Source organism: Epithele typhae (genome assembly GCF_022376455.1).
Source record: "Epithele typhae strain CBS 203.58 chromosome Unknown BXZ73scaffold_36, whole genome shotgun sequence".
Taxonomy (NCBI): domain Eukaryota; kingdom Fungi; phylum Basidiomycota; class Agaricomycetes; order Polyporales; family Epitheliaceae; genus Epithele; species Epithele typhae.
This window is the reverse complement of record NW_025954227.1, coordinates 214,983-241,071: the sequence shown is the minus strand read 5'-3', so window position 1 is coordinate 241,071 and position 26,089 is coordinate 214,983. Positions and strand designations below refer to the sequence as shown.

Below are 26,089 nucleotides of genomic sequence, written 5' to 3'. Positions count from 1 at the left end.
TCGACGGAGGGCGCGGGAGGGCGCGGACGAGAACGAGAGGGGCAGGCGAAAGGCCACCCTGTGTCGGTCGGGGATCGGTCCCGCCGCACGTGCCGGGCGGAGGCGAGTTTCAGAAACTCGGTCGCGCTCTGTTGCGAGTCGCGACCGCGATTGCCTGTGCGAGCTGCGCCGAATCCGAGGCCGCCTCGCTAACGGCGCATCACTTGCAGGTCAGTGCACTCGTCCCCGCTTCTCCACCTCCAGACCCCCGCCGGCTGCACGGCGCGCGCGGCAAGATAAACAAGAGAAGACGCACCTCGCCCGTGGCCGCCGCGGCATGAGCGGACCAGGAATGGACGCGGAAGGGCTCCCTCCGGAACAATCCGCCACGTGCCGTGGCGCGGTGGCGCCCACCAAGGCCGCCCGAGAACTGGAAAGCAAACTCCGACTGCTGGCTGTTGATCAGATTGCTCCTCGTCCTCCTGCGGTGGACACTGATCAATTGGATCGATGTGATACAAAACCGAAGTCTCACGGCTCTGGGGCGAGACTGGAGCATATCACAACATAGACCCTGTGCGTGGGCACCCCCTGTGTCGCGTACGGAATCCTAATCTCGAGACTTTTGCCAAGGGTTCAGACACCGCACGCTCCTCGCGTACTTCTGCATCTTCCACCCGCGGTCCTCCTCTCGCAGACCCACATTTCAATCCATGCATACTTTCTCACCATACCCGGTGAATGCCCCGCCGCGCCACATTGAAGTAGCACAAAAGGCGCAGATGCTGGAGCTCGGCCGCGTCCTCGGCCGCGACCGCGTCCTCGCGTTCGACGACGTCCCCTCGCTGCCCGTACTTCCGCCCGCTCACGAAGGAGGACCTCCGCTGGCACATCGTCACGCCCATCGCGATGCCGCGCCGGACCGTCGCCGCCGATGCGACCACTCCATCCCCACGGCACCGTCATCGTGGTGCACGTGTGGTGCAGGTTTCGCGATTGCGCAGTGACCAAGCGCTGCTTTAGAATCGCCCGGAGCAGCTCGGCGGTGAAGGGCACAGAGCTTGAGAAGAGTCTCGAAACCCACCGCCACGAGTTCGTTATAATCATTCTCGATGAGAATTCCTCTACCCCGGTTGAAGCCAAGTGCACTATGACGTACGCTCGTTCGGATCAGCCTCGCCACGCTCAAGTGCCTGTTCCTCGGCGTTCGGGTACTTGACTAGTAGCTGGTCAAGGGGCGAAACAATGGAGGTCGCGGCGTCCGGAAGATTGAGCCACACCGCGATGGGCTACCGTGTGTCGTTTGAATACACACTCTGCCATGCTCTCCGTGTGGTCTTCAACCAGAACCCGTGCTCGGTGATAGCCTGTCCAGCTCGAGCGTCAGACTCAGAGCGGCGCCCATACCGCCACCGATAGCGGGGTCGGCGCAGATCCCGTGTGCAGCCGCGCCTGTACCTCAGGCGAGCCAACCCTGAGGCTGTTCACGTGTGTGGTCGCCGGAGACGGGGATCCCTTGGACATACGGGGCTAGCACGCGTCCCGCGGACGGGGATGGCGAGGCGTTGATTTTGAATGGGAGATAGGCATCGTGACCGGGCGGCGGGGATCTAGGGTGGGTGATACCGTATACGTTGGCGCCTCGGGCGGCATCCTATAAGCTGCGATGAGAATTTCGATTGCGGCAAGGTTTGGAAAGCCGAGGGGGCCAGGACCGTGCGTGTTTACTCACCGGAGCACCTCGCGCCGGTCACCTCGCGCTCTACGTGCGAGACGGTGAAGGGGTGTGGACTAGGGTGTGGGTGGTCAGGGACGCTGTCCGGCGTCCTTGCAGCAGCTTGAAGGCCTTGTGCGTAGTTAAGGGGAGCAAGGGAAGAGAAGGGGGGTTGACGGGGGTCGTTCCACTTGGAGAGCTTTACATAAATGTCCCCGGCCGGTGGCGTCGCAGCATTGGTTCTCCATGGGTATTCCCAGAGATACCGCAAGAGTTGTGCGTAATTCGAATTTGCGGCGGCTGGTGGCGGCTGACCTGTGCCACACACATGCGAGTACATATGTAACCGCTGGCCGCCCACGAAAATGGAGCTTGTTACGCCACCCGCTCTATGATCGCCGTCTCAGCGTTTTTCAAGGGGCTAGTCGCAAATTTTCTGCCGCCCGGACGGCGCGAGAGAGCAGCTCGAAAGGGCCCGTTTGGTCTCGGCTCGCAGGGGACCCGCGGGCTGCGCGGCGCCAGCCACGGGATTCAAGGATTCTATAGAGCTGTCAGAGCCCGACAGACGTCAACACCCAGAGGGCGCTTTGGATATGCAGGTACCTCCCGTGCGCCCAGAATGAAACATGAATATCCTGTCCCCGAGTGCCGACGTCCGAGGAGTAGAGGCTCACAGAAAACTAGAAGGATGCCGTACGGCAGAGCCTAATTAGTCTCTTGATGCCTTCGACAGCTATGACGTGCCTCAGAGTACCCCTCCTTGTTGTGAGTGTTTGAATGGATTAGCAGGAGGCCAGTGTGAACAGCGTCGTGGTCGCCGTCATGATGTAGTAGTACTTACGTGCACGTGGATCAGCAAAACGGGAAATTGGCATGCGTACATAAGCAATTCCCACGAATGAGTCCGAAGTTCGATTCCAGGAGTCGGAAAGTTGAACCCATTTTGATTCCACCCATTTCTTGCTCTATCCTCTCCAGTACCGTCCGGGATGGCGCTACCGTAACGCCAGGGACCGCGACTCGGCGCCAGATTTCTGGGAGGTGCTCGCGACGCCGACTTTCAAGCCCTTCGTGACCTCATCGACAAGGAGCAAGATGCGACAGGAGAAAATCGACAAGCGCCGGAATGTCGATTGCGCCGCTGAAGCTTTGAAGTCGTGCGGGGGCAGCTTCTCCCCGGAGCAGAAGCCGAATTATTGCGGGAGATTGTGCCAGCGTGTGGTGAGCCTCAGCGAAAGACGATCCACGAGAGTTCCGTGCTGACATGTTGATTCGATACGACTTGGCTGAGTACAAGCCTGGGCTCGGCAAGTAGACCCCGCCTTCTCCCGCAGCAGGGGAAGCTGCGCTGGCAGTCACCGACGCTTCTCCGCGCCTGGCAAGCTTCGTTCGCTCACGCCCAGCGAACAAACATTGGCGCAGAATTAAGCGCCTGAAAACGCGCCGCGCGCCCGGCCGCCCCCCGCTTGAAATTACTTTTTCGTCAAGGACCACACTGAGTACGGCGCCGAACTCACGTTTCCTTGCTCGCATTCTCGAACGCCTCGCGTATTCCCTCCAGCGCAGCGGGGTGCATGGAAGAGGATACCAAACGGATCTTTGTCCCATCCTGGCCGAGGGGTACGCCAATCGTTCATGCGCTCGGACTCGAGTCCGCCGGGTCGTCTCCGAGCACCTGGGTTACTACCACCTCAAGTCCTAGATGATCTGCGCTCTCACTGTCCCACTAATAATTCTTCTTTCCGAGACTCGGCCATCGGACTACGTGCCCGACCCCGGTGTTCATAAACCTTCAGCGTCTGGTGTCTCGGGCTTAGATTTCGACTTCGCACGGCAGCCAACGACGCGCGGTTGTGAATCCCATGCGTGGATAAAAGGCACGTCGAACCCTCAGTCTTCCCTACAGCACCGAGTCCAACGGAAATCCCCTCAGCCCTCGCAGTCTGGGATCACTATGTCTTCGCCAAAACCTCACTTCACTCTCTTCTCAGCGATTGGCCCGCCTCCTAATCCATGGTGAGTTGTCTCTCTTGCGGAAGTTTTGCTCGAAGTCCAAGCCTTTTTCACAGGAAGGTGGTCATGATCCTTGAGGAGCTTGGCCTCGAGTACGAGTCCATCTACCTCGACACCCTGAAGGGCGATCAGAAGCTGGAGTCGCACACCAAGTACAACCCGAACGGCCGCGTGCCATCCCTCGTCGACCACAAGAACAACGACTTCGTCGTCTGGTACTCCGATATCTCCGTACACCACCCGTACTTGGACGCTGACTCCGTTCAATAGGGAGTCCTGCGCCATCATCGAGTACCTCGTGGAGAAGTACGACACCGAGCGCAAGATCTCGTTCGCAGGGTTCGAAGACCGCATCCTGCTCTCGCAGTGGCTTTTCTTCCAGGCCTCGGGCCAAGGGTACGCACCGTTCCCCGTCCCCGTCCGTGCGCGTGCTCACTCCGCCCCGTCGCGCAGCCCGTACTTTGGCCAGGCCGGATGGTTCACGTTCTACCACCACGAGAAGATCCCGAGCGCCATCGAGCGCTACCGTAAGGAGATCGTGCGCGTCATCGGCGTGCTCGACGCGACGCTCGCGACGCGCCAGTGGCTCGTCGGCGACAAGCCGAGCGCCGCGGACTTGTCCTTCATCGTGTATGCGCCCCTGTCTTCGTGGGATCAGTGCGCGTGGCTCACATCGCCGTGTTCGCAGGTGGAACTATTCGACGATGAAGTACACTCTTGCGGGCTGGGACGGGCTCAACGTGGACGACTTCCCGCATTTCAAGAGGTGCGTCGCGGTTCTTGTTGCTGCTCGTTGGACATTACCCAATAACCCCCACGACGACTAGATGGCACAACGAACTTCTCGCGAGGCCGGCAGTGGCGAAGACCATCGCGATGTGGGAGGAGAAACGGGGCGGTTGAGTAGAGCGATGGCGATGAGATTTGTACGCTAATCCCAAGGCCTGGGCTTGCGGTTGCAGTCTCAAACGGTGACTTTCGGCAATCGGAACGGAAATATTCGTGACTACCAGCGCACTCATGTACATACAGTGCGCCCGGTCCGCGCACGCTAGTGCGGTTCGAGGCCCTCCCTCCCGCTTTCTGCCCCCGCGCGCCCGCGCGCGACGAGTGCCGCACCATGGAATCCGCCTTCCAGAGAGCCACGAGTGCGTTCTCGACGGCGACAGTTCCAGAACGACCACTGCCTGCATCCGTCGGTGTTGAACGCGCGAGACTACGCGGAACGCACATATGCAATGTATATGTTTGGACTTGGTTTCGATACATCGGATCAGACGCGCGAGGCGAAAACAAACGAATCTTTACTTCGACCCGCAATAGTGTACTAGACATGAGGACAGAAACGAGCCATGCAAAGTTAACAATGAAGTGCGTAAGTCCGTGGTATCCGAGAAGTAGCCTCCATATCCATCTGGATCTCTAGGAGACAGCCTGCTCGCGCAGAGCGCGAGGCTGATGCGGGGCGCGCGCGATACGCAGCGGCGGTGGGTCTTGCGGAGTGGACTAGAACGTCGTGCGCGCGCTCGAGCGGCACTGGCGCGAGGGCGGAGTTGGTGCCGCGGAATGGGGTCGACCGCGGACTCGTGTGGAGGCGATGGTCGCCGCGCGAGTGTATGTTTGAAGGTGGTAGGGCTGGCTCGGGGACGGCGCCCGCAAGCGGCGCGCGCGCGCTCACAGCCCGAAGTACTTCTTCAGCCCGCTCTTCGTTGACGTCTTCTTCTGCCCGTTGGAGGGACGGAGGACGACTCGCGCCTCGTCATAGAGCGCGTAGGCGTCGCGCAGCGACTGGGTGGAGCCAAAGAGCGCGAACGCGTTGGGAGCGGAGGGGGCCGCGAAGGAGTAGGTGGGGATGGTGGTGTAGGCCATTGTGGGTGAGGTGGACTCGAGGACGTGTGCGAGTGTAGATGCGAGTGAGAGGTCGAGTGGACGCTGGACGATGCGTATGATGCTGAAGACTTGCGCTCCGCTGTCCGTGTCTTAAGTACACACCTGATCGCAACGGATTGCTCGTGGATTGCTTCTGGAGGTGAGCGACAGGCAATCGCGCCGCGCCCACACGAGGTTTCTATTCCGGGAAAGTGTTGGAAGCGGACCAAACAAGTGCACAAAGTGTCGCCCACGGTGGTACTGTCGCCAGGATACAGTGCACGTAAGAGGGAGAGCGCGGGCAGCGGGCAGGAGGAGGTCGGAGAACACAAAAAGGCGCCTGTCAGACGCGTGTTTGGCTTACAGGTGTGCAAACAAACTGGCGCCAATCCGGGGGAGCCAGTGAGCCGCGCCGGTTCAACTCCATCCGATCTGTGTGCACATCTGTCTCAAGTTCCACGTAGAGTACACTGTATATTCGTCCATCACGCCTCTAGTCGGTGAGCCCGTTGCAATTGTTATGACGACTGGAGTTGTGTAATTGGGGGGTCTAGGATAAATTCAGGGTCCCTACAGATATCGAATTCATACTGCGTACCAAGGATATGCGCCTATCGCTATTTACCCCGCTTTTCTGCAGGCAACAGAGTGGGGGCTCAGAAGCTCTAGTATCCTTGATTATGAGCTCTTGCTCATCGACATTCCTCTTGGATACTTACTCGCGCGTCTCGCTCCAGGGGAAGGTGAAGCGTCGGGGTTCGATTCTCGCTAGCGTCGGATATAAATTTTAGAGATCGCTTCCCGGCCAGCCTCAGCAGAGTCAGCATATTCTGTCGCGTAAGCTATGTTTTGTGGGAGATGGTCAACAGTGCTTTCCTCGCTCAATGTTTCGCCTCCGAACGGTCGAATTCGGATATTACTCCCACGCTGCGCACACGTCACCCCCGACACCGCCCCTTCCAACTGCGGTGAGGAGCGGTGCAGAAAACGCAGTCCATATAAGCTCTGCTTCCGCTGAGCTCCTGCCGGTCATTGTGCTTCAGGTGAGTTCGCATTCTTGGAGGCTCAAGAATATTGACCAAGCTGTAGTATGCCAACCAGGTTCTCTGTAACGTGTCATCATGTCTTCAGGAGAAGAGGACATTGGATACAGCAAGAAGCGCAAGCTTCAGCGTGCTTGCGACCACTGCAGACGCAAGAAAAGTGCGTTCGTGTCTAGCTGCGTTCGGTGCTGCGCTCACACACTTCTCAGTCAAATGTTTGTGGTGTTGCAGTGATTTGCGGTGCAGTGTTCCAACTTCTGATCTCGCCGCGTTCTCAGGTGACGGTCCTCAGATGCCGAATAATCGTTGCAGCAGGTGTGTGACGCGCAACATGGATTGTACCTACGACGAAGTGATGCAGGTGAGGACTTTCGCCACCATGCTTATTCCTTGTTAACGCCACGTACAGCGGTCTACATACCCGAGCAGGTGAGTACTATTTTCTCAGGATTGATATCTCACACTCAGAGCACGCTGTCAAAAAGCTATGTCGAAGGCTTGGAGAATCGGCTAGAGCGTGTCGAAGCGCTCCTGAATAAGGTGTGCAGGCAGCAGCTGAGTTCATGTGCTCTAGCCCGAACTAACGCTGGACGCAGCTCAGTACAAACGACACAACCCAGCTAGACGAGCCCCCAACGTCGGATGCTCGCAAGGCTTCCAAGACACCCACGTTAGAGATATCCGAGGCGCTGAGAAACATGCCGAGTATCAGTACTCCATATGGCGATACGGGAGGGCAGAGCAGCGACGACGAACACGGGCAAGGCGGTCTTACCGAGGCCTACTACAAGCGCCTCCTGTCCGATGTCCCCTCATATCGGTTCCACGGCAAGTCTAGCACCCTCGTTCTCATACACCACGCTATGCATATGAAGTTCAAGCTCATGGGACCGGGACCTGCTCCTGGCGAACCGGGGTATCAGCCAATTGGCCAGTATCATCGCCATCCAGTGTGTTCATCATTACCTCTCGTAAATCCGGTTGTTCTAATGTTCCGTTAGTGGATGCGTCGTTTGGTCAAGGACCGCTTGCCCCCCTTCAAGGCGGAAGACTTCCCCAGAAGGATCTCCTCGACACGCTCGTTGATGCGTATTTTCGAGAGGTCAACAACTTAAACCCGGTTCTACATGAACCCAGCTTCAAACGCTCCGTTCTCCAAGGGCTTCATCTGCGCAGGGGAGGATTCGGTGCCGTTGTTTTGTTGGTCTGCGCCAACGCTGGGCGTTTTGTAGACGATCCGCGTGTCCTTGTTCCAGGGACGACGGAGCTCGCTTCTGCCGGATGGGCCTGGTACGACAAAGTGGATCGAGTGTGGCTGCTCCCAGTTGCACCCGTTGAGCTCCACGACATCCAGATTCATGCAGTAGGTCTTGTGTTGGTTGCTGCCGTGTAGCACACGCTGACACGCCATTTCTCAGCTCATGGCTGCCTTCCTTTGGTCAACGGCGGCGCCACAGGCTGCATGTCCTGTTATCAGCTCTGGCATTCGTCTCGCGATTGATATTGGCGCTAACCGCAAGATGATGTACAGCAGCCCTCCGACCCTTGAAGAGGAGCTGTACAAGCGCGCGTTCTGGTGTGTTATTATTTTTACTTCGGCTGAGATGCGAGGCACATTTGACGTTGTCGCAGGTGTCTCGTCGCTCAAGATTGGATGGTGGCATACGGCCTCGGCAGGCCTCCAACTATCCATGATGAGGAGTGCGCGGCCGTGCTCGCCTTTCCATGCTCGTTGATTGATCTTACTACTACAGCATCGACGTCGGCCTTCCGATGGAATGCGACGATGAGTATTGGCTCGATGACTTAGGAAAACCATCTTTCAAGCAGCCCGATGGAAAGCCCTCGAAGATCACCGCCTTCAACTGCTATATTCGACTCAGTCAAATCCTGCTCTTTGCCGTAAGAACAATCGTGAGTACTGTTAATATTATGTAGGATTCATCTCGCTGATACCAACGAAACACAGTACGCCGTCACAAAGGTCAGAATGCAAGCGACCCGTGCAGATCCCAACTGGGAACAACGGGTGGTCGCCGAGCTCGACTCATCGCTCAACAAATGGGTCGATTCTCTTCCCGCACATCGTGAGTAGCGCATGTCCGGTCGCTCAGATTACCCTATAATAAATCATACTGCCAGTTCGCTGGGATCCGGAGCGCACCGATACAGTATTCCTCACCCAGTCCGGCTTGCTTTTTGCGCATTACTACCACTCTCAGATCGCCGTGCACCGCCCATTCATGAGCCCAACGACGAACGGGGCTCCACGATCGTTTCCCTCCCACATTATCTGCATGAACGCGGCGAGGTCTGCCCTCCACGTACTTGATATGGTCCATCAGAGGACAGGAAAGATACCCTATACATGTGTTGTACGTTCTCATCGTCATTTCCACCGGAAATACCTTCACGAATGCTCCATCAGGGCCACGTTACAATGGCCGGGACCGTACTCATGATCAACATTTGGATGGAACGCATGTCTGATCGACGAATCGCCGGGAGCAGCCGCGATCTCGTTTCCGTGCAGAAGTGCGTCGAGCTTCTCGATCATCTCAAACATGTGTATGTCATTCTGTGTCCTCGAGTCCAGCATCCGGATCACTTACGCCTTGATATGATCAGTGCAAGAGCAGCGGAGATCATACGGTAAGCATCGCCATTCCACTCTGCCGCTCTCCTGACCAACTTTGCACAGCGACGTCCTCAACATGCAACTCTCCGCAGCGAAACAGCCGTCTCCCAACAAGCCCCTTGTCGTCAACACCCCGAGTTCGAAGCCACGCAGATCACCCTGCGTCACAACAACAGCTGCCCAGAACCCCCGAATCGCCCGCGCGGAAGGCCGAGGCGAAGGCCACTCGTCCGCACTGCTCCTGTTCCGCTCGGAAGAGCTCGTCCGGCCCCACCCGCGCAACCCCATGCACCTCCCGGGTGAGCCACAGCAGGCGGGTCCGCACAGGATCAATACAATCGATCCCGAGCTCCTGCATCCGGGCCCGCCTCGCACGGAGGTGGAGGGGGTCCGTCCCCGGCGGCGACGATGACGAGAAACGCACATCCAGCCCGGGTGGTGTCGCTGGGTGTGCCGGAGGGCTTCGGGGGCGTGGCAGCGACCCCGTTCGGGTTCTCGGAGGGAAGCGCGGGCCCGCCGCTGGGCGCTGAGGCTGTTCCCGCCCGACGTGTTCCCCGCGCAGCGGATGGAGGGGATGCCGATCCCGCTCGCGCCGGGGCAGGACTTCGGGATGGACTTTCCGGGGCAGGTGGAACCGGTGGAGGCGGCGGCGATGGACTTCGCGTTCGTGGACGACATGATGACGATGTTTACGACGCAGCAGACGGGGACGTTTGGGTGAGTGGACTGTCGTGCTGGGATGTACGGTGCTGACGGGAGCGACTAGGTGGAACGAGTGGGCGGTTATGGCCAACCTGAACATGGGCATGGATCAAGGCTTCACGAACGTCGAGCCTTCGCAGAACAACCCGAACGATACCATTGGACCAGGACCTAGTTCGTGAGCATTTCTCCCGGAGATCACGAGGAAATTGCTGTGGCTTGTACAATTATAATACACACAAACCCATTTACTTCTGCAACGATCCCGATTGCTCATTCCGTCGTGTGCTGTGCCACCGACTGTCGGATGAGGTTTCCCATGTTGGCCGATCGTGGCTTCAAAACGTAGTCATAAACCTCGACATGGCTGAGCAGACGATGTGATTTGGTAGCACCTGAGACGGAAACAGACGTACGCTATCACCCCATTCGAGCCGTCTCCGTGCACCATCTTGACTGGATTCCCGCGCTCGTCCACGGGACCTGATACGTTCATAGCATGCAACACCGACACACATAGCATGAAGACCATGTCGTCGGCCGAGTGTCGTCCGACACATACCCTAGTGACGACCGTCATCAGTCTTCGACAGCGTCATTGGGTACAACACATTATGGCACATACCTACGCCCAAAGCCGAATATGAAGTCCTCTGGATCGCCGATAGAAAGGTCAAGCTGGCCCGAAGTGTCAAGAAAACGCTCCGGCAAGAAACGCTCTGGGTCTGGATATTTGGTGAGATCCCGTGACATAGACCTGAACATTTTGTAAGCTGTGTTTCACCGTCGACACGGAGGACTTAGGCTCACCAAATATTGGGTAAGATCGTTGAGCCAGAGGGAATGAAGTAGCCTTGATACTCGTCATCCGCGACAGAGAGGTGAGGAACACCAAACGGGGTCACAGTATGCCAGCGATATAACTCCTTCACGAGCGCGTTGATGTACGGGAGTGAGTCGCGATCTGCGAAATCAGGGAGCCGACGGGGACCGACAACTGCGTCAAGTTCCGCTTGAGCCTTGCGCTGAACATTGGGGTTCATGGCCATGGCCAGGAAGAATGCGCTCAGAGAGGTGTTCGTCTATCAATCAGGTCAGCCGCCAAAGTATAGGAATGTGAATCGAAGATTCCCTCACTGTCACTGTCCCTCCGCCATATCCCGTGAAGCCGACGTCCTTGCATACCGCCTCGACCTCAGGATCAACTTGACCTGAGCCGGCAGACGCACGGTCCAGTATTTGTCCAATGATAGATTCTCGGCCAGTGTCCGTGTCCTATCGCCTTGTCAGCACCTGCATCCCGCACGTCGAAGTGTAGCTGACCTTTCTCTCCTTCGCTGCATCATACAGCGTATCAACTATGTGTGCCACCTCCTTCTTTGAATCGGCGGCGAATCGTTTGAATCCACCACCTGGGAACCACGAGGGCAGGTACAGCAAGATGGGCAGGACCTCGACTGAGAACCGTCCGGGAGTGAGCGTAGCTTCTCCCACGTGCACCGCGCGTTCGATCATCGCGTGAAACTGGTCGTCTGAGTCGGTGACTTCAAGGCCGTAGAAGATCTTCAGGACCCCGGCGTCGAACGCACTAGGTTGTAATGTTGTCAGCGTACGTACGCTAGATATCTAACCATTAACAATGCACCGCACAGTTTCATTTTCGTCACAACGTCACCGGCTCCTTCAAGAATAGAGAAGAGAAACTTGCGCATCGCCGCAGTTCCAATGGGGTGGTAACGGGCAGCGACGTCAATGTTCATCGTTTGGTGGAACGCTTGGCGCTGATCCCTCCATTCTGTTCCGTAGGCCCGCATCGCGAGAAGTCGGTTCATTCCGGCCCTGGAGCGACAACAGGGAAGTTATAGACCAGCTGACAGTGTAGGCGTGGAGTGAACGTACAGCTCGCCCATGATCGACCTTGGTCGGTCTGAGTATATCGACGATCGTTTGTGAAGGAGCTCGCGCGCGGATTCGTAAGACTTGAGGACGACAGTGTGCTTCCCGAGAATGTTCATGTACATGATGTCGCCTGTTTGCTTGTCAGCCACTGGCACGTCGATACCTTCAGCCTACATACCGTGTTTGGCAGAAAGATCGGCCAAGCCGCGGCCAAGGTGGCCGCGCGGCATGTCGAGAACGTTTCCGATAAGCGGCAGCGGTCTTGCTCCAGGAGGAAGTCGTTTTCCTTCCCTCACGAAAAGGGAAATCACAAGAACAAGTAGTGGTACTCCTATGAGCGCCGCCGCTGACCATGGTGGTAGATCTGACATAGCAGTCAATCAGCCGGGATTGGAGCAAGGTAGTTGAGAGAGAGAATCCCACCAAGACGTTTTGGAGTGCGCGTGGAGAAAAACCTTGTGCGCGAGTCACAGGTCAGCTGCATTGAATGAGAGATTGCATTAATGAAGTCGCAGGCGTCGAAAACCACCAATGATGCGCAGACACCCTGCGTAGGTCTCGGGTAAGCCTTCAGGAGAGCGAAGTTTGTTTTGAGATTTTTTCGAAGGATTATTGCAGTGGTAGGCTACATACTGAGTCGTCGGATGAGACTCAGAAGCATCTGGATATAAGCGCCGGTTAATGACATCGGTCTTTGTAAGCACTTTTCGATCTCCGACCTGCCGGTTTTTTCTGAGCTGAGCTCGGACTCCATCCCGCCAACTGAGGGCCAACTGCGAAGCTCGTGAGACTTTGCAGCGGACTTTGTTCAAGGTTCACATTTACAGATCCTATACAACTGACCATGGCGCACGATGATGCATACGTTGCCCCTCGGCACATCCATTGCGGAGCAACGTACGCATCATCAGGCGCCGTGATTGCAGGGCTTAGTCATATCTAGCGACTGCGCCCCGTGTTTGTTGCCGACTACAGGCAGCTGTGTTGACTTCAGCCTCTCCTTCTGCGTTATCGCCTTTCCGATAACTCGACAGATGTCCATGTTCTCCCCTGAAGACGAGAATTTCACGGACAACAACAAGAAGCGGAAACTCCAGCGCGCTTGCGACTTCTGCAGGCGAAAGAAGAGTGAGTCCCCTCGGAGATGGCCAATATGCTGTGCATGCTAATTGTCATTGTATAGTCAGATGTAAGCCCCAGAACTCTTGGTGCTGCGTGCTGCTGACGACTCACTCTCGCCAACTCCTCTCAGGTGATGGACCCGAGTCCAGGGACGGTCGTTGCTCGCGATGCGTCACGAGAGACGGAGAGTGTACTTACAACGATGCCATGCAGGTAGGCAGCCTCCTTCAATAGCCCCGAAACCCCCACGTGCTGACTAACTTCACAGAAAGCCAGCTATCCAAAGACGCAAGTGACCCTTGTCCATCGAGCATCAGCCCTGAAACCTTACCCCAGATCTTCACAGTTACGTAGAAGGCCTCGAGAAGCGTCTTCAACGCGTGAGAAACTGCTCACTGACGTGAGTATCCCCATATAGCTATCTTGAAACCCCTGTGTGCTCACTCAACGGATACAGCTGCGCCTGATGCCCTCGACGGCAACGAGGACGGGCACTCGGACACCGCTGTGAACACGGCGAATGAGGCCGAGTTGCCCCCGGCTCGCGGGACAATGTCTTCCAGGTCGTCGTCGGCGCTCAGGAATGCCTCACCGCGGCGTCCCGCGAAGATTCCCGGTCGACCGAGTGCGATTTCCTTGCCGACGGTCTCCACCAGCTGTCATCGACAAGCCCGTCTACCGCTATCACGGCCGATCCAGTGCGCTCGTGTTCCTCCGAGCGGTCATCGACCTTGCGAACCAGACGCTCCAAACATCACCTAAACAATCAGCTGAACAGGGGCGGATGTGGAAGAAGGTTCACAACGAACCGGTACGCCCGCGTTCGCTTGCGACGACGGTCCGCTGATCGGTATCACGCAGTGGCTCACGCATACAGTGATCCAAGAGGCAGAGTATTCGCAAGTGCGATTCAAGTACCCGCCAGTGGACCTGCTCACCACGCTCGTCGAGCTATACTTCCGCAGGATCAACGATCACATGCCACTACTGCACGAGTTGACATTCCTGGAGCAGATTCGCAGCAGCTTGCACATGCGGAAACCAAGCTTTGGCGCGACGCTCCTGCTCGTGTGCGCCAACGGGGCGAGGTTCTCCTCAGACCCTCGAGTCATGCTCGACGGCTACGACTCACCGAACACGGCCGGCTGGAAGTGGTTCCGACAGGTCGAAGAAGTGCGCAGGCTTCCCATGGCCCCTGCGAATGTGTACGATCTGCAAGTTTATGCCGTGAGCCTGCTCCCTGTCGATCCGGCGGCCGAAGCGTTGATAATCTGGCACAGCTCATGTCCGAGTTCTTGCAAGGCACCAACTCCACGACGTCGGGCTGGCAGATCGGGTGCATGGGCATTCGTGCCGCAATGGACGTAGGGGCTCATCGTAATAACATGTACACTTCCACGCCATCGGCCGACCAGGAGCTGTGGAAGCGAGCGTTCTGGTACGTCTGCGTCAGCACTGGCTTTCGGACGTCGCTCCGATCACTTCTGCACAGGGTTTTGGTCCTTCAGGACTGGATTTTGTCATACAGCATGGGCAGGGCCGTGTGCCTGTACCCGAAAGAGTACGTGTTGACGTTTCAACGCGTTACAGCTCACTCAGCCCACTGTCAGCATCGACGCCGACCTTCCGGTCGAGTGCGATGATGAGTACTGGGCAACAGCATCCGGGCACCCGCTTTTCGAGCAACCCGTAGACAAGCCGTCGAAGTTGTGCGGCTTTACAGCTCTCATCCGGCTGGTGCAAATCTTGGCTCGCGCTTACGGCAAGCTGGTATGTCCTCCTGACAACGGTCCCGACATGATGGAGTCCCTAAGCGGCAATCGTTCTTCTTGCATCAGTACTCTCCAAATCCCAAGAAGCCTCGCACGCAGGAATGGAACTCGCGCACCGTGGCTGAGCTAGACGGAATGCTCGCCGAATGGCTCGACACCCTGCCCCCTCACCGTGAGCGCTCACCAATCTCCGTCGAGTGCGGAAACGGGAGCTGATCGCCCCTCGCGCAGTGCGCTGGGATCCGGACAGAACGGACACGTTCTTCCTCGGGCAGACCGCGACGCTCTTCGCGCACTACTATCAGGCGCAGATCGTCGTCCACCGTCCGTTCCTCGCATCAAGCCGCGACTCGCCGCTCGCGTTCCCCGCGCTTGTGCTCTGCACCAACGCCGCCGATCATGCATTTACGTCACCGATGTGCTGCACAGGCGCACGGGGTGTGCACTGCATATCAACATTGTGAGCTAGGGTTTGCAGATCCGGGACGGCATCATGCTGACGTGCCGGATCGTCGACTAGCGGATGATTTACACCGCGGCGATGATTTTGATGGTGAACATCTGGGGCGAGAGGCGCACGGGGCGGCCCATTAGCGGCAGTCAGCGGGACCTTGCAGCCATCCAGAGATCCATCGTCATGTCGCGCGCGATGGGACAACAGTGCGTCTACATCTCAGAGCAGGATGGCCGAGGCACTGACGCTTAACTCATCACTCTTCTAGAGCACACGCTGCCACAATCTTTGGTAAGTGCGAGCAATCCCGGTCGGACATTGCTGTTGACGCCGGTCACCTAGTGACTTTCTGGACGGCTTCTCGTCGCGCTCAAGAAGCCCGCGCGGGTAACGACATTCTCCCATCCGAAGTTTGCATTCCTGCGGAATGCATCGGCGAAGACCAGACTACGCTATGCCCGGTCCGATTGTGGAGAGCTCTCCCCGGCCTCCACCTGAACCGCCGGTCGTCATTCAGCTCCCATCGGCGGAGTCTGACTCTGACTCTCACAGCGGTCCAGACGCCCCGGAGCCCAGCGTCAGCGCAGCTTCACAAGTTGAAGCAAGCACATTTGTCGATCCATCGGACTCGGGAACGGGCGCATCAAGGCGCCAGGGTTCGACTACGCCGCCTTCATGGATCTCGTTGGTCCGGCGGCAGGATCCGTCTCGTCATTGTCAGGCTATAGTGGCCTCACGGCTGCTCCAGAGGGCCCTACCCAAACCGTGGCTGATCCCCTTGCTATGGATTTCAACTTCTCCAGCCAAGATTTCTCAGCGCTTGGGGCTTCCGGCGGCGCTACGGTCCAGGAGCACACTGCGGGGACAGACGCGCCGACAAACGATGGCTACCTGAGGCCGCTGCCGCCCGACATGGCGTTTGTCGATGATATGCTCTCCATGTGGTCGGGCGCACCGGCGTCGTTTGGGTGCGTCGGAGCTCTTGGTGTGACTCGGGTCAGTTTCTGACGCGGCTGATTATCCAGGTGGGACGAATGGGGGGATTTTATGGGCAACGTACAGGGCGGGACCTCCGATGCTGGCGGAAGGGAGGGAGGAGCCTGAGCCCGATCTTTCTACTTACCTTCCATCGTACTCGCCATCCTTTTTCTTGGCGCTGGGCTCGAGGAGAGGTCGTGGCGAGAGCGTGGATTGGGACGCGCTTGGCGGTTCGATCGCAAATTCAAAGTCCAGTTACTTAGTCTAAATCACATCCGATTAATGCGCCATAACCCGACCTCCATCGGCGTGCGAGGCGCTGTTCCGGTCCAAGATAAAGTAAGCCTAACAGCCTCGGTTGTTGTGCTGACACAGCTGCGGAGTGGAGGCTGTGCGCGTTTCGCCGCAGTGCCAACTGAATGAATCATGGTCCATGGTCCCCGGTCCCGTCGAGGTCAGGACGCTTCCGTAGGCGCCCGAGCTGTGCGCGCATCAAATATATGCGCCGTTCCTTGCACGCGAACGCCATCCCCACTCCTCCTCCCACCATGTCCTCCGGCGAAGAAGACAACTCGGCGAACAAGAAGCGCAAGCTCGTCCGTGCTTGCGATCTCTGTCGCGGCAAGAAACGTACGTCGTCCTTGTCTTCTGCAGTGGTGGCGCGGCACTGATTAATTTGGCAGTGAAATGTGAGCTTCTCCCTCGGACTTAGATCGGCGGGATACAACTGCATCCTTACACTCCCGCGTAGGTGACGGTCTTGAACAGCAAAATGGGTGCTGTACTCGGTGCGTCACCCGAGGGCTGGCCTGTACGTACCACGACGCGATGCAGGTGAGCTTGTCGACGTATCACAAATCGGGCCAGATCTCATCCTCTCATCAGAAAGCGACGTATCCCAGAAGGTAGAGCGGGTTTCTCCGCATTTCTATCCACTTTTTCACCTCTCCGTCAGCTATGTGGAGAATCTGGAGCAGCGCCTCGAACGCCTCGAGCAGCTCCTGAGTGGCGTGAGTCTCCGTTCTGCGCAAGTTAAAATATCACCTAATGACGATGACTGGGCAGAGAGCTTCGCCCCCCGGGACCTCCGGCAGCTCCCCAGAATCACAGCGCACGGAGGATGTGACGTCCCCAGAAAGCTCCACCCGGCGGGAGATCGTCGACGCCGTGAACCCATCCAGTGCGCCTCTCAGGGGACCTTTCGTCGCCGACGACTCGGCGCAGAAGAGTGAGACCCATTTAGATGGCCAGGATGCGAGCGAGGCTGGACTCTTGGCTTCCCTCGCCCGACTCTCTGTCGACAGGCCCTCGTACCGATACCATGGCAATTCGAGCGCCCTGGTCTACATCCGCGCTGTCATGTTCCTCAAGGCGACTCCCGCGGCACTGTCGGAAGCTCGCGAAAAACAGGCTCGTATACGTTCGCGATACGCTCAGCGACCCGTGAGCATCTATTCGCATACTGAGCAGTGAGGTCTCACTCACTGCTATGGTCGGCAGTGGCTCAGGAGAACGAAGTTCGACAAGATGCCGGTATTCACCCAGTTCCCACCCGATGACCTGATGTACGACCTCATCGATCTTTACTTTCGGGAATGGAACGACCTCAACCCCATCCTCCACGAGCCTACCTTCAGAAAGTCTTTTGACGCGGGCGTGCACTACCATGACGGCGGGTTCGGCGCGACGGTGCTCCTCGTCTGTGCCAACGGTGCTCACTTCTCCAACGACCCACGTACATTCCTCAAAGACCACCCAGAGCCGGAGTCAGCGGGATGGCAGTGGTATGGAATGGTTGAGGAGGCCCGGAAGATCGCCTTGGCCCCCGCTCAGCTGTACGACCTGCAAATCTATGCGGTGAGTCAGCATGCTGATCGTCGATGAGGGTTCTGACGCGACTGCATGCGCAGCTCATGGCGAGCTTTCTCTTGGGGACGGAGTGCCCACAAGCCTCATGGACGCTCCTCTCAATGGGCATTCGAGCCGCGATAGAAGTTGGCGCGCACCGGAAAACGATGTACAGCAGCAAACTTACTGTCGAGGAGGAGCTGTGGCGTCGGGCCTTCTGGTGAGCTTGTTCGGCGTCGTCGATGATCTTGGCTGAACTTGTATCTCAGGTGGCTTGTGGCGACCGAATGGCAGTCTTCGTACGGCCTTGGAAGACCCCCGTGTGTCCATGACGAGGAGTAGGTTCTTAGTTCGACGGTGAATTCTCCTGGTGCACTGACGAGGCTCTCTGATAGTATCGATGCGCATCTTCCGACGGAGTGCGACGACGAGTACTGGCTGAACGCTGAAGGGGAGGCGGTCTTCCAGCAACCTCCAGATAAACCTTCCAGAATCACTGGGTTCAACCTCAGCATTCGCTTGGCTCAAATCGTCGCGTTCGCCTCAAGAACACTGGTGAATCAAGCACTGTCTTTTTGATGACGTATCTATATTGACGTCTGTTGCAGTATGCGCTTAACAGCCCACAGTCGTCCACTGGTGAAGAACGTCGATCCCGTATCGTCACAGAGCTCGATTCGGCTCTCAACAACTGGGTCGACTCACTACCTCCCCATCGTATGTGCTTCTTGTGCTTGCTTTGGTCAATGCTAACGACAAAAGTGTAGTGCGGTGGGACCCTGAACGGACCAACATGTTCTTCTTGAAGCAGTCCACATACCTCTACGCCTACTACTACAACGTGCAGATTGCTGTCCATCGACAGTACATGATGGCTCGGACAAACCCATCATCTTCGTTCCCCTCCCTTATCATCTGCGCCAACGCAGCTCGCTCCTGTGTCCACGTCGTCCATGTCCTCTACAAGCTCACTGGCGACCCGTATCACAGAAATATGGTATGTTGGGTTCAGATATGACGAGAGGAGCCGAATGCTGATGATTGAATCTATAGAACTGGTTGTTCTGGGCAGGTTTGACAATTGGCATGAATAGCTTGGGCGAGCAACGTTTCGGTCGGCCTATCAGCGGCGTCAGTCGGGACATCACGCTGCTCGAGAAGTGCGTAGAGATGCTTCTGGCCATGCGGCGCAGGTGAGCGTGTTCTTGAGCGGAATCACCCAATCCCAGGCTCTGATCGTGTCTCCCATTTAGTGTGCACGTAACTGGCCACGTTTCGTACGTCATGAAGCTTCTCTCGTCTCGCGTCGACGGTCGAGCTAACTTCATTTCGCTTCGCGGCCCCCAGCGACATGATCGGCAACTTGGTTGCAGCCATCCACCCTGAACAGACCCTGCGCAACCTCCCTGTTCACGCTCATCACGAGTTCCCCGCAACTCCGAGCACCGACGCGTCGAGCATGACTCCGTCGTCCGTGCCATCGGACCGTGTTTTGCCACCAGCGGATCCCACCGATGCCGCCTACTTTCACAACAGCACCCACTTGTCCGCTCAGCCGTCGGCATCACGAAGGCTAAATCGCGAGTCGGGGTCCTTTGAGCTTGGTTTCAGCACCCAGGACCTCTCCCGCGTCCAAGTGCCGACCTCGTGTCCCCCACGCGGACCTCCCGTCGATCCACTCCTGCAGCCGGGACCCCTCTTCGGCGATACAAGCGACGGCGCGACGCACACGCTCCGCTACAACGTGGGCCTCGCCCAGCTTCCCGCTGTCGCCGGCCCAGGAGGAGACCTCGACGCCGAGATGGCGCGCATGGCGCGTGCGCACCAGCAGCAGCAGGCGTACTTCCTCGGGGCGACGAGCGGGCCGGCGAACATGCAGCCGATGCACGACGAGGTCCCGGACCTCGCGTTCGTGGACGACATGCTCGCGCAATGGAATAATGCCGCGCAGAGCTTCGTCGGGTGAGTCGCACGGCCTTCGGTCTCTCGGAAGCGTGGGCGTGCCATGCTGACATGTTTGTGGCAGGTGGGACGAGTGGGCAAACTTCATCCCGCCGTCGAATGGGCCAGGGTCTTCAGGGGCGTGATGCTGTGTTGTAGAGGTCGCCATTGTTTCTCACTCAGTGGTTGATGGATGCGTAAGCCTCATGTTTTGTTTGGAGGCGGTGTTCTAATCTTGTCTGCTGGTGGTGACTCAGATACTATACATGAGAGAGCGATTTCTACTCTGCGATGTTTGTTCCACGAACGATACTTTATACCTGACGAGCGTTATACCTACCTACTCCCCAGAAATCTATACGGTTTCGTCAATCTCTCGCGGTGTGAGGTGGGTACTCACTCGCAGGACGCAGCGCATCCACAACAAACGTGTCTTGTCGTTGTCATTCCGTGCTGACGAATGTGCTTCGCACCAGAGTACGCCAACATGAGACTACACAAGACAACTCTACTCTCGCCGCCACAAATCTATGCATGACGACTTCCCTCCACACCTGAGACTCTACAACATCCTGTGAGCCTTCTGTTCTTCACTGCGTAAACCACATTCCTGACGCGCGCAGCAACCGCGGCGTCAACGCGACCCCTACGCTGGCGGTCACGCACACCACATACACAAAGTACCCGCCTAACAGGTTGTACTCGAGCGACGCCGCAAACAGCGACGTCGTCGCCACGGGCGCGATCGCCCGCATGACCGCAGCGACGAACTGTGCGACGCCGTTCACGGTCCCGAGCGCGCGGTTGTTCGGCACCGCCGACCGGATGACCATGAACACCGCGCCTGCAGACGCGCGCTCAGCGTGCATGTCCCCAACGCCCAAAAAAAAAGACGGAGACCGCTCACCGTACGACATGTCCATCACGCAGGTCAGCGCGAGCTGGGCGAACATGATCGCCCACACGCCCGGGCCCACGCCGTACGCGCGCGCGACGGCGCTCGCGACGGGGAAGAGCGCGTACATCGGCACGAACATACAGAGCGAGAGCGCGAGCACGCCGCGCACCCCGAGCCGGTCGACCGCGCGCGAGAAGACGAGGCCCTGGAAGAGGCCGTCGCAGACCCCGAGGGCGCCAAGGAAGGCGCCGATTTGGGGGGGCCCGAGGCCGAGGCCACCGAGGGCGATGGGCGTCGCGCAGAAGAGCGGGAAGAGGGCCATGAAGGCGATGTCGATGGCGCCGAGCGAGGCGTACACGGCGATTGAGAGCACGACGGGGCGCGTGAGGGCTTCACGGAGGGGAGGGGGCTCGTCGGCGTCCGACGAGGCCGTTTCGGGTGAAGAGGAAGAGCGAGAGCGACGCTTGACAGTCTGGCAGAGTGTTAGGGCTTTGTAAAATCGCAGCAGGGTATTTACACACCTCTTTTAACGCGACGCTGACGTACGCACACGCAAAGGCGCAGTATGCGGCTGATAAAGCGCAGGGCAGAAAGTAGGGATAGTAGGACCAGAATGGATGGGAGAACAAGGTCGGCCACCTTTCGTGTGGTTTCGATAGCTGTCCTCCGATCCAAGGTCTTTAAGGGGAGGATATGAGTTCAGCACTGAATCATGCGCAATTTGAACAGATTGCGCACGCTATTGTGCTTCCCATGCTCCACGCGACGGGAATGAAAGCAAAGCCTTGAGCCATATTCGTGGAGTCCGTAATTTCTGGGAGCAACGTTGGTCAACACCCGATAGCAATATTGGCAAGCAGCAACCAACCTCCCATCATGCTCTTGATTACGCCCGCGTTTCCATTGAGTAATCCGCAGATGCTTCGACTGTGAGAAAAACGCGTCAATCTCGAGACTTCTGAGCTAAATCGCATCGCAAACAACCTCACTACAATTCCTAAGAATGTCTTCGACAAGCCGAATGAGAGCATGGCTATCACGAGCCCAAACAACCCGATCATGAGGACAGGCTTCCGCCCGACATGGTCTGACACTCGACCCCAGTGGAAGACGAACAGAGCTTGAGTGACAAAAAATATCGACTCCTGCATGAGGGGAAGATTCAGCGAGCATGGGTTTGAGACCTCAACGGCAACATACAATCATCCCGACGTAATACCCGACTTTTTTCTCGTCACCTCCAGTGATGTCAAGCTCGCTCACAAGCTGGAAGAACAGCCGGTCAACGCATCACTCGTCGGAGAGGCAAAGCTGCGACTCACTTGATTCACGAAGGGGAATATACAATACGCGGTCATCGGTTCGCCCATATGGGCGAGCACCAGCGCGCTGACTTGCAACTTCGGCAGAGGCGTTTTCTTGACATGCTGCTCCTGTTGAGGCGCAGCGTCACCATGCTGTGCCTCTGGAACAAGCAGTGGGGTGGTCTCATCGTAGCTAGCCTCCATACCTGTTGGAGAGAACCTGTGGGAGGGAAGAAGGTGATGGTACGAGATCGAGTCAACACCTTCGCATAAATATGCGTGCATCTCGTGTGAGCGCCCATGGCGAGTCAGGCGGAAGGTGGGAATTGTCATTGGAAGTCCGTCTGAGAAGCCGGTGACTTAAGTCTGGCTGAATTGATCCACCGGCAACGCGTCGTCGGTAGCAAAGGCAGGCGCACATGCAGTAGAAAAAGTACGTACCTGTTATGTGGAGAAGTATGCGTAGAAAGTTCTTCTCATTTGGCAGGTGATCTCGATGCGAGGGACCCCTCAGCCTGTCTCAGCGGCAGCTCGCTCAGGCATCAAAAGGTGAAAATAGAATAAGACACACGAATTCTCGGGTTTCGTGGGATAGAGGCGGGATATTGGACACATTCTTCAAGTTGAAGATGTGGTGAGTACCGGATTCGAAGAGAGCACATCCGATCTGAGCGCTCAATTCGCCCCCAGGGACCAGTGCAGTCCAACTTCAAGCTCCGCCGCTCACGCGCCACACACGCGCCGAGTCGCGTACGAGCTCAGCGTAACTCGGGCGCACGAGACTCACCATGGCCACCAGCGCGTCAACCCAAGCGGGCAGCACGCGGTGGACGCACTTTCATTCGGCCCTCCAGCTAGCGATACAGCGTTCCGCACACAAATGGACGTGAGTAGGACACCTTTTCTGACGCGACGAGTTACGTTGACGTCTTGCGGGCAGATATGAGGACTTTGCGGAGTGCTTCTCCCTCTGGTGCGACGAGCAGCCGGAGAATGCCGCCACTATCTTCAACCTCGTGTCGTCGCGACTCGAGTCTGCGATCACCGTGAGTCACTGTACGCTTCTGCGCGCTATGCATAGTGACATAGCTCTCACAGGACAACTGCGAGGAGTTGCTGAAGAAGTACAACGTCAAAGAGAACATCGATAACCTACATGCTGTCGTCACCGCTGCGCGTGAGCGGAAAAGGAGAGAATATGACGGCAAAGACGTATGGCGCGAAGACCTACAGCCGAGAGCCGCGGTAAGGGCGCGGATGATCCCCATGCTCGAAACAGAGCGCGACCGAGTTCGCGCTGAGCTCGCACAGGTATGGCACTCATCTGCTTGCTACTTGGATGCCCCGAACCGAAATCACTCGATATACTTGTAATGAAGCTCACTGAGGAGAACACACGGCTGGAGTCTGAAATGCAGCAAAATGTGCAGGCAGCCGAGGATGCTGACCGGGATGCCGCCAAACTTCTTGATCTCCTGGACAAGGTAGCATGTTGTGTTACGATTCCTGCTTGTTCTGACGCACTTTACATAGGCACTCGCGAAGTGGGATCAAATACCATTTGACGACATCCAATCATGGACTCTTCAAGCGGCTGAATCAGCAGGCAGCAAAGCGTAGACCGATTTGCATCAATTCCATTTGTATTTGTATTGTTGAAGGGCTGGAAAGGGGCTTGAATCGCCCGCGCGACTCGAGTTTTTGCTGATCCTTTTGGAGGAGAGAGACAGCTCGGATGATGTGCACTAGAAGAAAAATAGAGCGAAACTCGGGCACCCAAAACTCGTCAGAAGCACCCGTTAGGGGTTGGAGCTCCCGGGTTGTGTGGCATGGGGCAGACACGCCGTGGGCGTGTCGAGGTGCGCGTGGGCCTCCGCGCTGGAGGGCGCACGGCAGCGCGCACACGCACTTCCCGGAGGACGCGTGGCGGCAGAGACAGGTGCGGCGTGCTCAGCGCGTCCACTTGGAGGACTGGCCGCTCTCGCGATGTGCCAGCTTGCGGGGAGAGGCGCCGGCTCTTCGCGCTCGTCTGAACGGGCTCAGATTTGGTGCCGGGCCGCTGCGTGGGCGACTCAACTCGTGTAAACCGTGTTTAAACACCGATATATGCACATCTAAGGTCGTTTGGGCAGCAACGGGGGTCTTTGACGACCTTGTTGTTCAGCATTGGCATTTGTGCAACGCGGCAGCGGAGCCCGCGCCGCCAGCTACGCCAACCAAAAGAGAACTGTTGGTACACTCTCTGTCGGGGAGTCGAACCCCGCTTTCGCGCGTCCATCGGAATGACAGGCGCGTGTACTAACCGATATACTAACAGAGACATGATATCGAGTATTTTTATATTATAATATTGGTTGTAAAGCATTGTGGCAATTCCACCATCTCGCCAGATTGCGGAATTCTCCTCCCCTTCCATCCTCCACTACTTTCCTCTACCCTCCAATCCGCACATGTCTGGCAATCCCTTATGGCATCAATCTCATTCTACCCCTGCTGCCGGACTCTGGGGCCACCTCCTTTTCAAGCGCGGGCCTATCGACGCATCACTCACGGAGCCTGCAAATAACCAGCTCGAGAATATCTCACGCAATTTGAACACTCATCCTGTTGACAAGACCGGTGCATCGACGCGGATGCTCTTGCATGACACTCATGCTAACTTGGAGAAGTTTACGGATCGCGTGACGCAGTTGACTGTTGGTCTGGACAAGGCGAAAAGGGAGTTGGTGACGGTACAAAAGCTCTTTCAGGAGGAGCATGAACAACTTGCAGATCGGATGATCGGTCTTGGTGAGCATCTCTGCCATTGATTTTCCCCCACGCGACTGAGGCGGAGGGTCGTCATAAGTGAACCGCTGCCAGAGGGAACTTCAAAAGACCATTGGCACGCCGGCGCAACATCTGACAACAGTGACACTCTCCAAGGATCTTGCGGTCCTGTCAACCCGGATGGACGCTATGGACAAGAAGGTCGATGCACTTAGCGCGGTGTGTATCCACTCTCGTCGCCCGTCTACTCGAGACACTTATACGCTGGTCTTCATACAGGCCAATCTCGGTCACAGTCAAATCCTTCAAAGCATACAGGAACAGCAGGTCCAAATACTCTCCGGACTTCTCCCCGTAATGCCCCTGCTTCAATCTGTCCCAGTCAAGCTGGAGAATGTCGGCTCTGGCATCACAAACGCGGTCACTGACCTGGCACGGCGCATCGATACTCAGCACTCTGCCCTGCAGCTTCCCTTTCGCCCTCTTCTGTCTTCGACGCCTTCTAACGTCTCTTCTGCTCGCGACACTATCACTATTCGCGCTCGCAAGAGACTCAGGCTGGACTCGAGCGCAGCATCTTGCTCCTCATCGGCTAAGCTGGTCACCAAAATCACTCCGGCGCGTCGACGCCCAGTCTCTAAAACTCTGTACACACCACGCCGAATCGTCAACCGGACCACTTTCGAACATGCTCTGGGTGCGCATACACTCACCTCCAATTCGATAAACAGTCGTGCCTGGAGTCCTCCACGTACTCCTTCCTCCCCTGTCCTTGCACAGCAACAACCCGATCGCCCGTGGTCCCCGTCTAATCCCTTCTGGCGATCTGACCAACTGTCTGCACCCGCTCCACCTACAACACCTCGTTTCCGGACCCCTAGTCTGTTGACCCCCCCTCGCCGTTCAACAACTCGACCGGACCCTGTCGCACCGTCTACGGCGGCCTTTTCTGAACCAGCCCCTACAAGTTGCGTCACCCTACGACACACTTCTCACACAAGTTCTTTCAGCGCTTCCAGTGTTACGTCGAGTGGGGGGAAACTGATGAGCCTTAGAGACAAACGGGCCATGGGAGGACTCGACAGTGCCGTAAGAAGTTATGTTGTCAGCACCTCATAGCATACTGATCACCGCTCGAACAGAGGA

At 57.2% G+C, this 26,089-nt stretch overlaps 9 protein-coding genes and 1 non-coding gene across 10 annotated transcripts; 6 read left to right on the top strand and 4 right to left on the bottom strand.

The window, feature by feature from the left end:
* Positions 1–3,647: 3,647 nt before the first annotated feature.
* BXZ73DRAFT_49434 (glutathione S-transferase C-terminal-like protein) lies at positions 3,648–4,609 on the top strand (the record flags this gene model as incomplete). The annotated part of the gene is made up of 6 exons (XM_048020251.1): positions 3,648–3,709; positions 3,763–3,921; positions 3,977–4,102; positions 4,160–4,336; positions 4,395–4,472; positions 4,534–4,609. The coding sequence occupies 6 exons, from the start codon at positions 3,648–3,650 to the stop codon at positions 4,607–4,609; spliced, it is 678 nt and encodes a 225-aa protein (XP_047876268.1).
* Positions 4,610–5,380: 771 nt separating this feature from the next.
* Positions 5,381–6,608, bottom strand: BXZ73DRAFT_102986 (uncharacterized protein; the record flags this gene model as incomplete). Its single annotated transcript, XM_048015438.1, has 2 exons — positions 5,381–5,675; positions 6,511–6,608. The coding sequence occupies 2 exons, from the start codon at positions 6,606–6,608 to the stop codon at positions 5,381–5,383; spliced, it is 393 nt and encodes a 130-aa protein (XP_047876267.1).
* Positions 6,609–6,696: 88 nt separating this feature from the next.
* Positions 6,697–9,274, top strand: BXZ73DRAFT_49447 (uncharacterized protein; the record flags this gene model as incomplete). The annotated part of the gene is made up of 11 exons (XM_048020253.1): positions 6,697–6,778; positions 6,897–6,979; positions 7,048–7,218; positions 7,272–7,609; positions 7,669–7,981; positions 8,037–8,194; positions 8,251–8,319; positions 8,373–8,532; positions 8,588–8,705; positions 8,761–8,993; positions 9,047–9,274. The coding sequence occupies 11 exons, from the start codon at positions 6,697–6,699 to the stop codon at positions 9,272–9,274; spliced, it is 1,953 nt and encodes a 650-aa protein (XP_047876266.1).
* Positions 9,275–10,231: 957 nt separating this feature from the next.
* BXZ73DRAFT_78808 (cytochrome P450 98A3) lies at positions 10,232–12,228 on the bottom strand (the record flags this gene model as incomplete). The annotated part of the gene is made up of 10 exons (XM_048022939.1): positions 10,232–10,325; positions 10,375–10,441; positions 10,475–10,521; positions 10,584–10,715; positions 10,769–11,040; positions 11,096–11,233; positions 11,282–11,546; positions 11,576–11,797; positions 11,858–12,005; positions 12,036–12,228. The coding sequence occupies 10 exons, from the start codon at positions 12,226–12,228 to the stop codon at positions 10,232–10,234; spliced, it is 1,578 nt and encodes a 525-aa protein (XP_047876265.1).
* A 663-nt stretch (positions 12,229–12,891) lies between these two features.
* Positions 12,892–16,309, top strand: BXZ73DRAFT_78807 (fungal-specific transcription factor domain-containing protein; the record flags this gene model as incomplete). The annotated part of the gene is made up of 15 exons (XM_048022938.1): positions 12,892–12,985; positions 13,437–13,604; positions 13,636–13,790; positions 13,841–14,206; positions 14,260–14,417; positions 14,472–14,540; positions 14,590–14,749; positions 14,818–14,923; positions 14,983–15,160; positions 15,181–15,211; positions 15,272–15,411; positions 15,474–15,496; positions 15,652–15,782; positions 15,854–16,173; positions 16,231–16,309. The coding sequence occupies 15 exons, from the start codon at positions 12,892–12,894 to the stop codon at positions 16,307–16,309; spliced, it is 2,178 nt and encodes a 725-aa protein (XP_047876264.1).
* Positions 16,310–16,731: 422 nt separating this feature from the next.
* Positions 16,732–20,118, top strand: BXZ73DRAFT_102982 (fungal-specific transcription factor domain-containing protein; the record flags this gene model as incomplete). Its single annotated transcript, XM_048015437.1, has 16 exons — positions 16,732–16,813; positions 16,867–16,872; positions 16,935–17,017; positions 17,069–17,088; positions 17,139–17,193; positions 17,249–17,626; positions 17,684–18,040; positions 18,094–18,251; positions 18,301–18,369; positions 18,427–18,586; positions 18,640–18,748; positions 18,799–19,028; positions 19,085–19,224; positions 19,285–19,308; positions 19,379–19,993; positions 20,058–20,118. 16 exons carry the CDS (start codon positions 16,732–16,734, stop codon positions 20,116–20,118), a joined length of 2,547 nt encoding a protein of 848 aa, XP_047876263.1.
* A 444-nt stretch (positions 20,119–20,562) lies between these two features.
* Positions 20,563–22,378, bottom strand: BXZ73DRAFT_49578 (MFS general substrate transporter; the record flags this gene model as incomplete). Its single annotated transcript, XM_048020272.1, has 8 exons — positions 20,563–20,816; positions 20,880–21,342; positions 21,392–21,548; positions 21,609–21,684; positions 21,739–21,797; positions 21,855–22,015; positions 22,071–22,136; positions 22,193–22,378. The coding sequence occupies 8 exons, from the start codon at positions 22,376–22,378 to the stop codon at positions 20,563–20,565; spliced, it is 1,422 nt and encodes a 473-aa protein (XP_047876262.1).
* A 584-nt stretch (positions 22,379–22,962) lies between these two features.
* Positions 22,963–23,794, top strand: BXZ73DRAFT_102980 (uncharacterized protein; the record flags this gene model as incomplete). The annotated part of the gene is made up of 5 exons (XM_048015436.1): positions 22,963–23,060; positions 23,115–23,220; positions 23,273–23,485; positions 23,554–23,658; positions 23,708–23,794. 5 exons carry the CDS (start codon positions 22,963–22,965, stop codon positions 23,792–23,794), a joined length of 609 nt encoding a protein of 202 aa, XP_047876261.1.
* Positions 23,795–24,412: 618 nt separating this feature from the next.
* Positions 24,413–24,494, bottom strand: BXZ73DRAFT_t138. Its single transcript has one exon. It is a non-coding gene; the product is annotated as a tRNA-Asp (tRNA).
* Positions 24,495–24,624: 130 nt separating this feature from the next.
* Positions 24,625–25,165, top strand: BXZ73DRAFT_49424 (uncharacterized protein; the record flags this gene model as incomplete). The annotated part of the gene is made up of 2 exons (XM_048020248.1): positions 24,625–24,964; positions 25,023–25,165. Coding segments are annotated over 2 exons (483 nt in total), but the record flags the coding sequence as incomplete, so codon positions are not given.
* Positions 25,166–26,089: the final 924 nt, after the last annotated feature.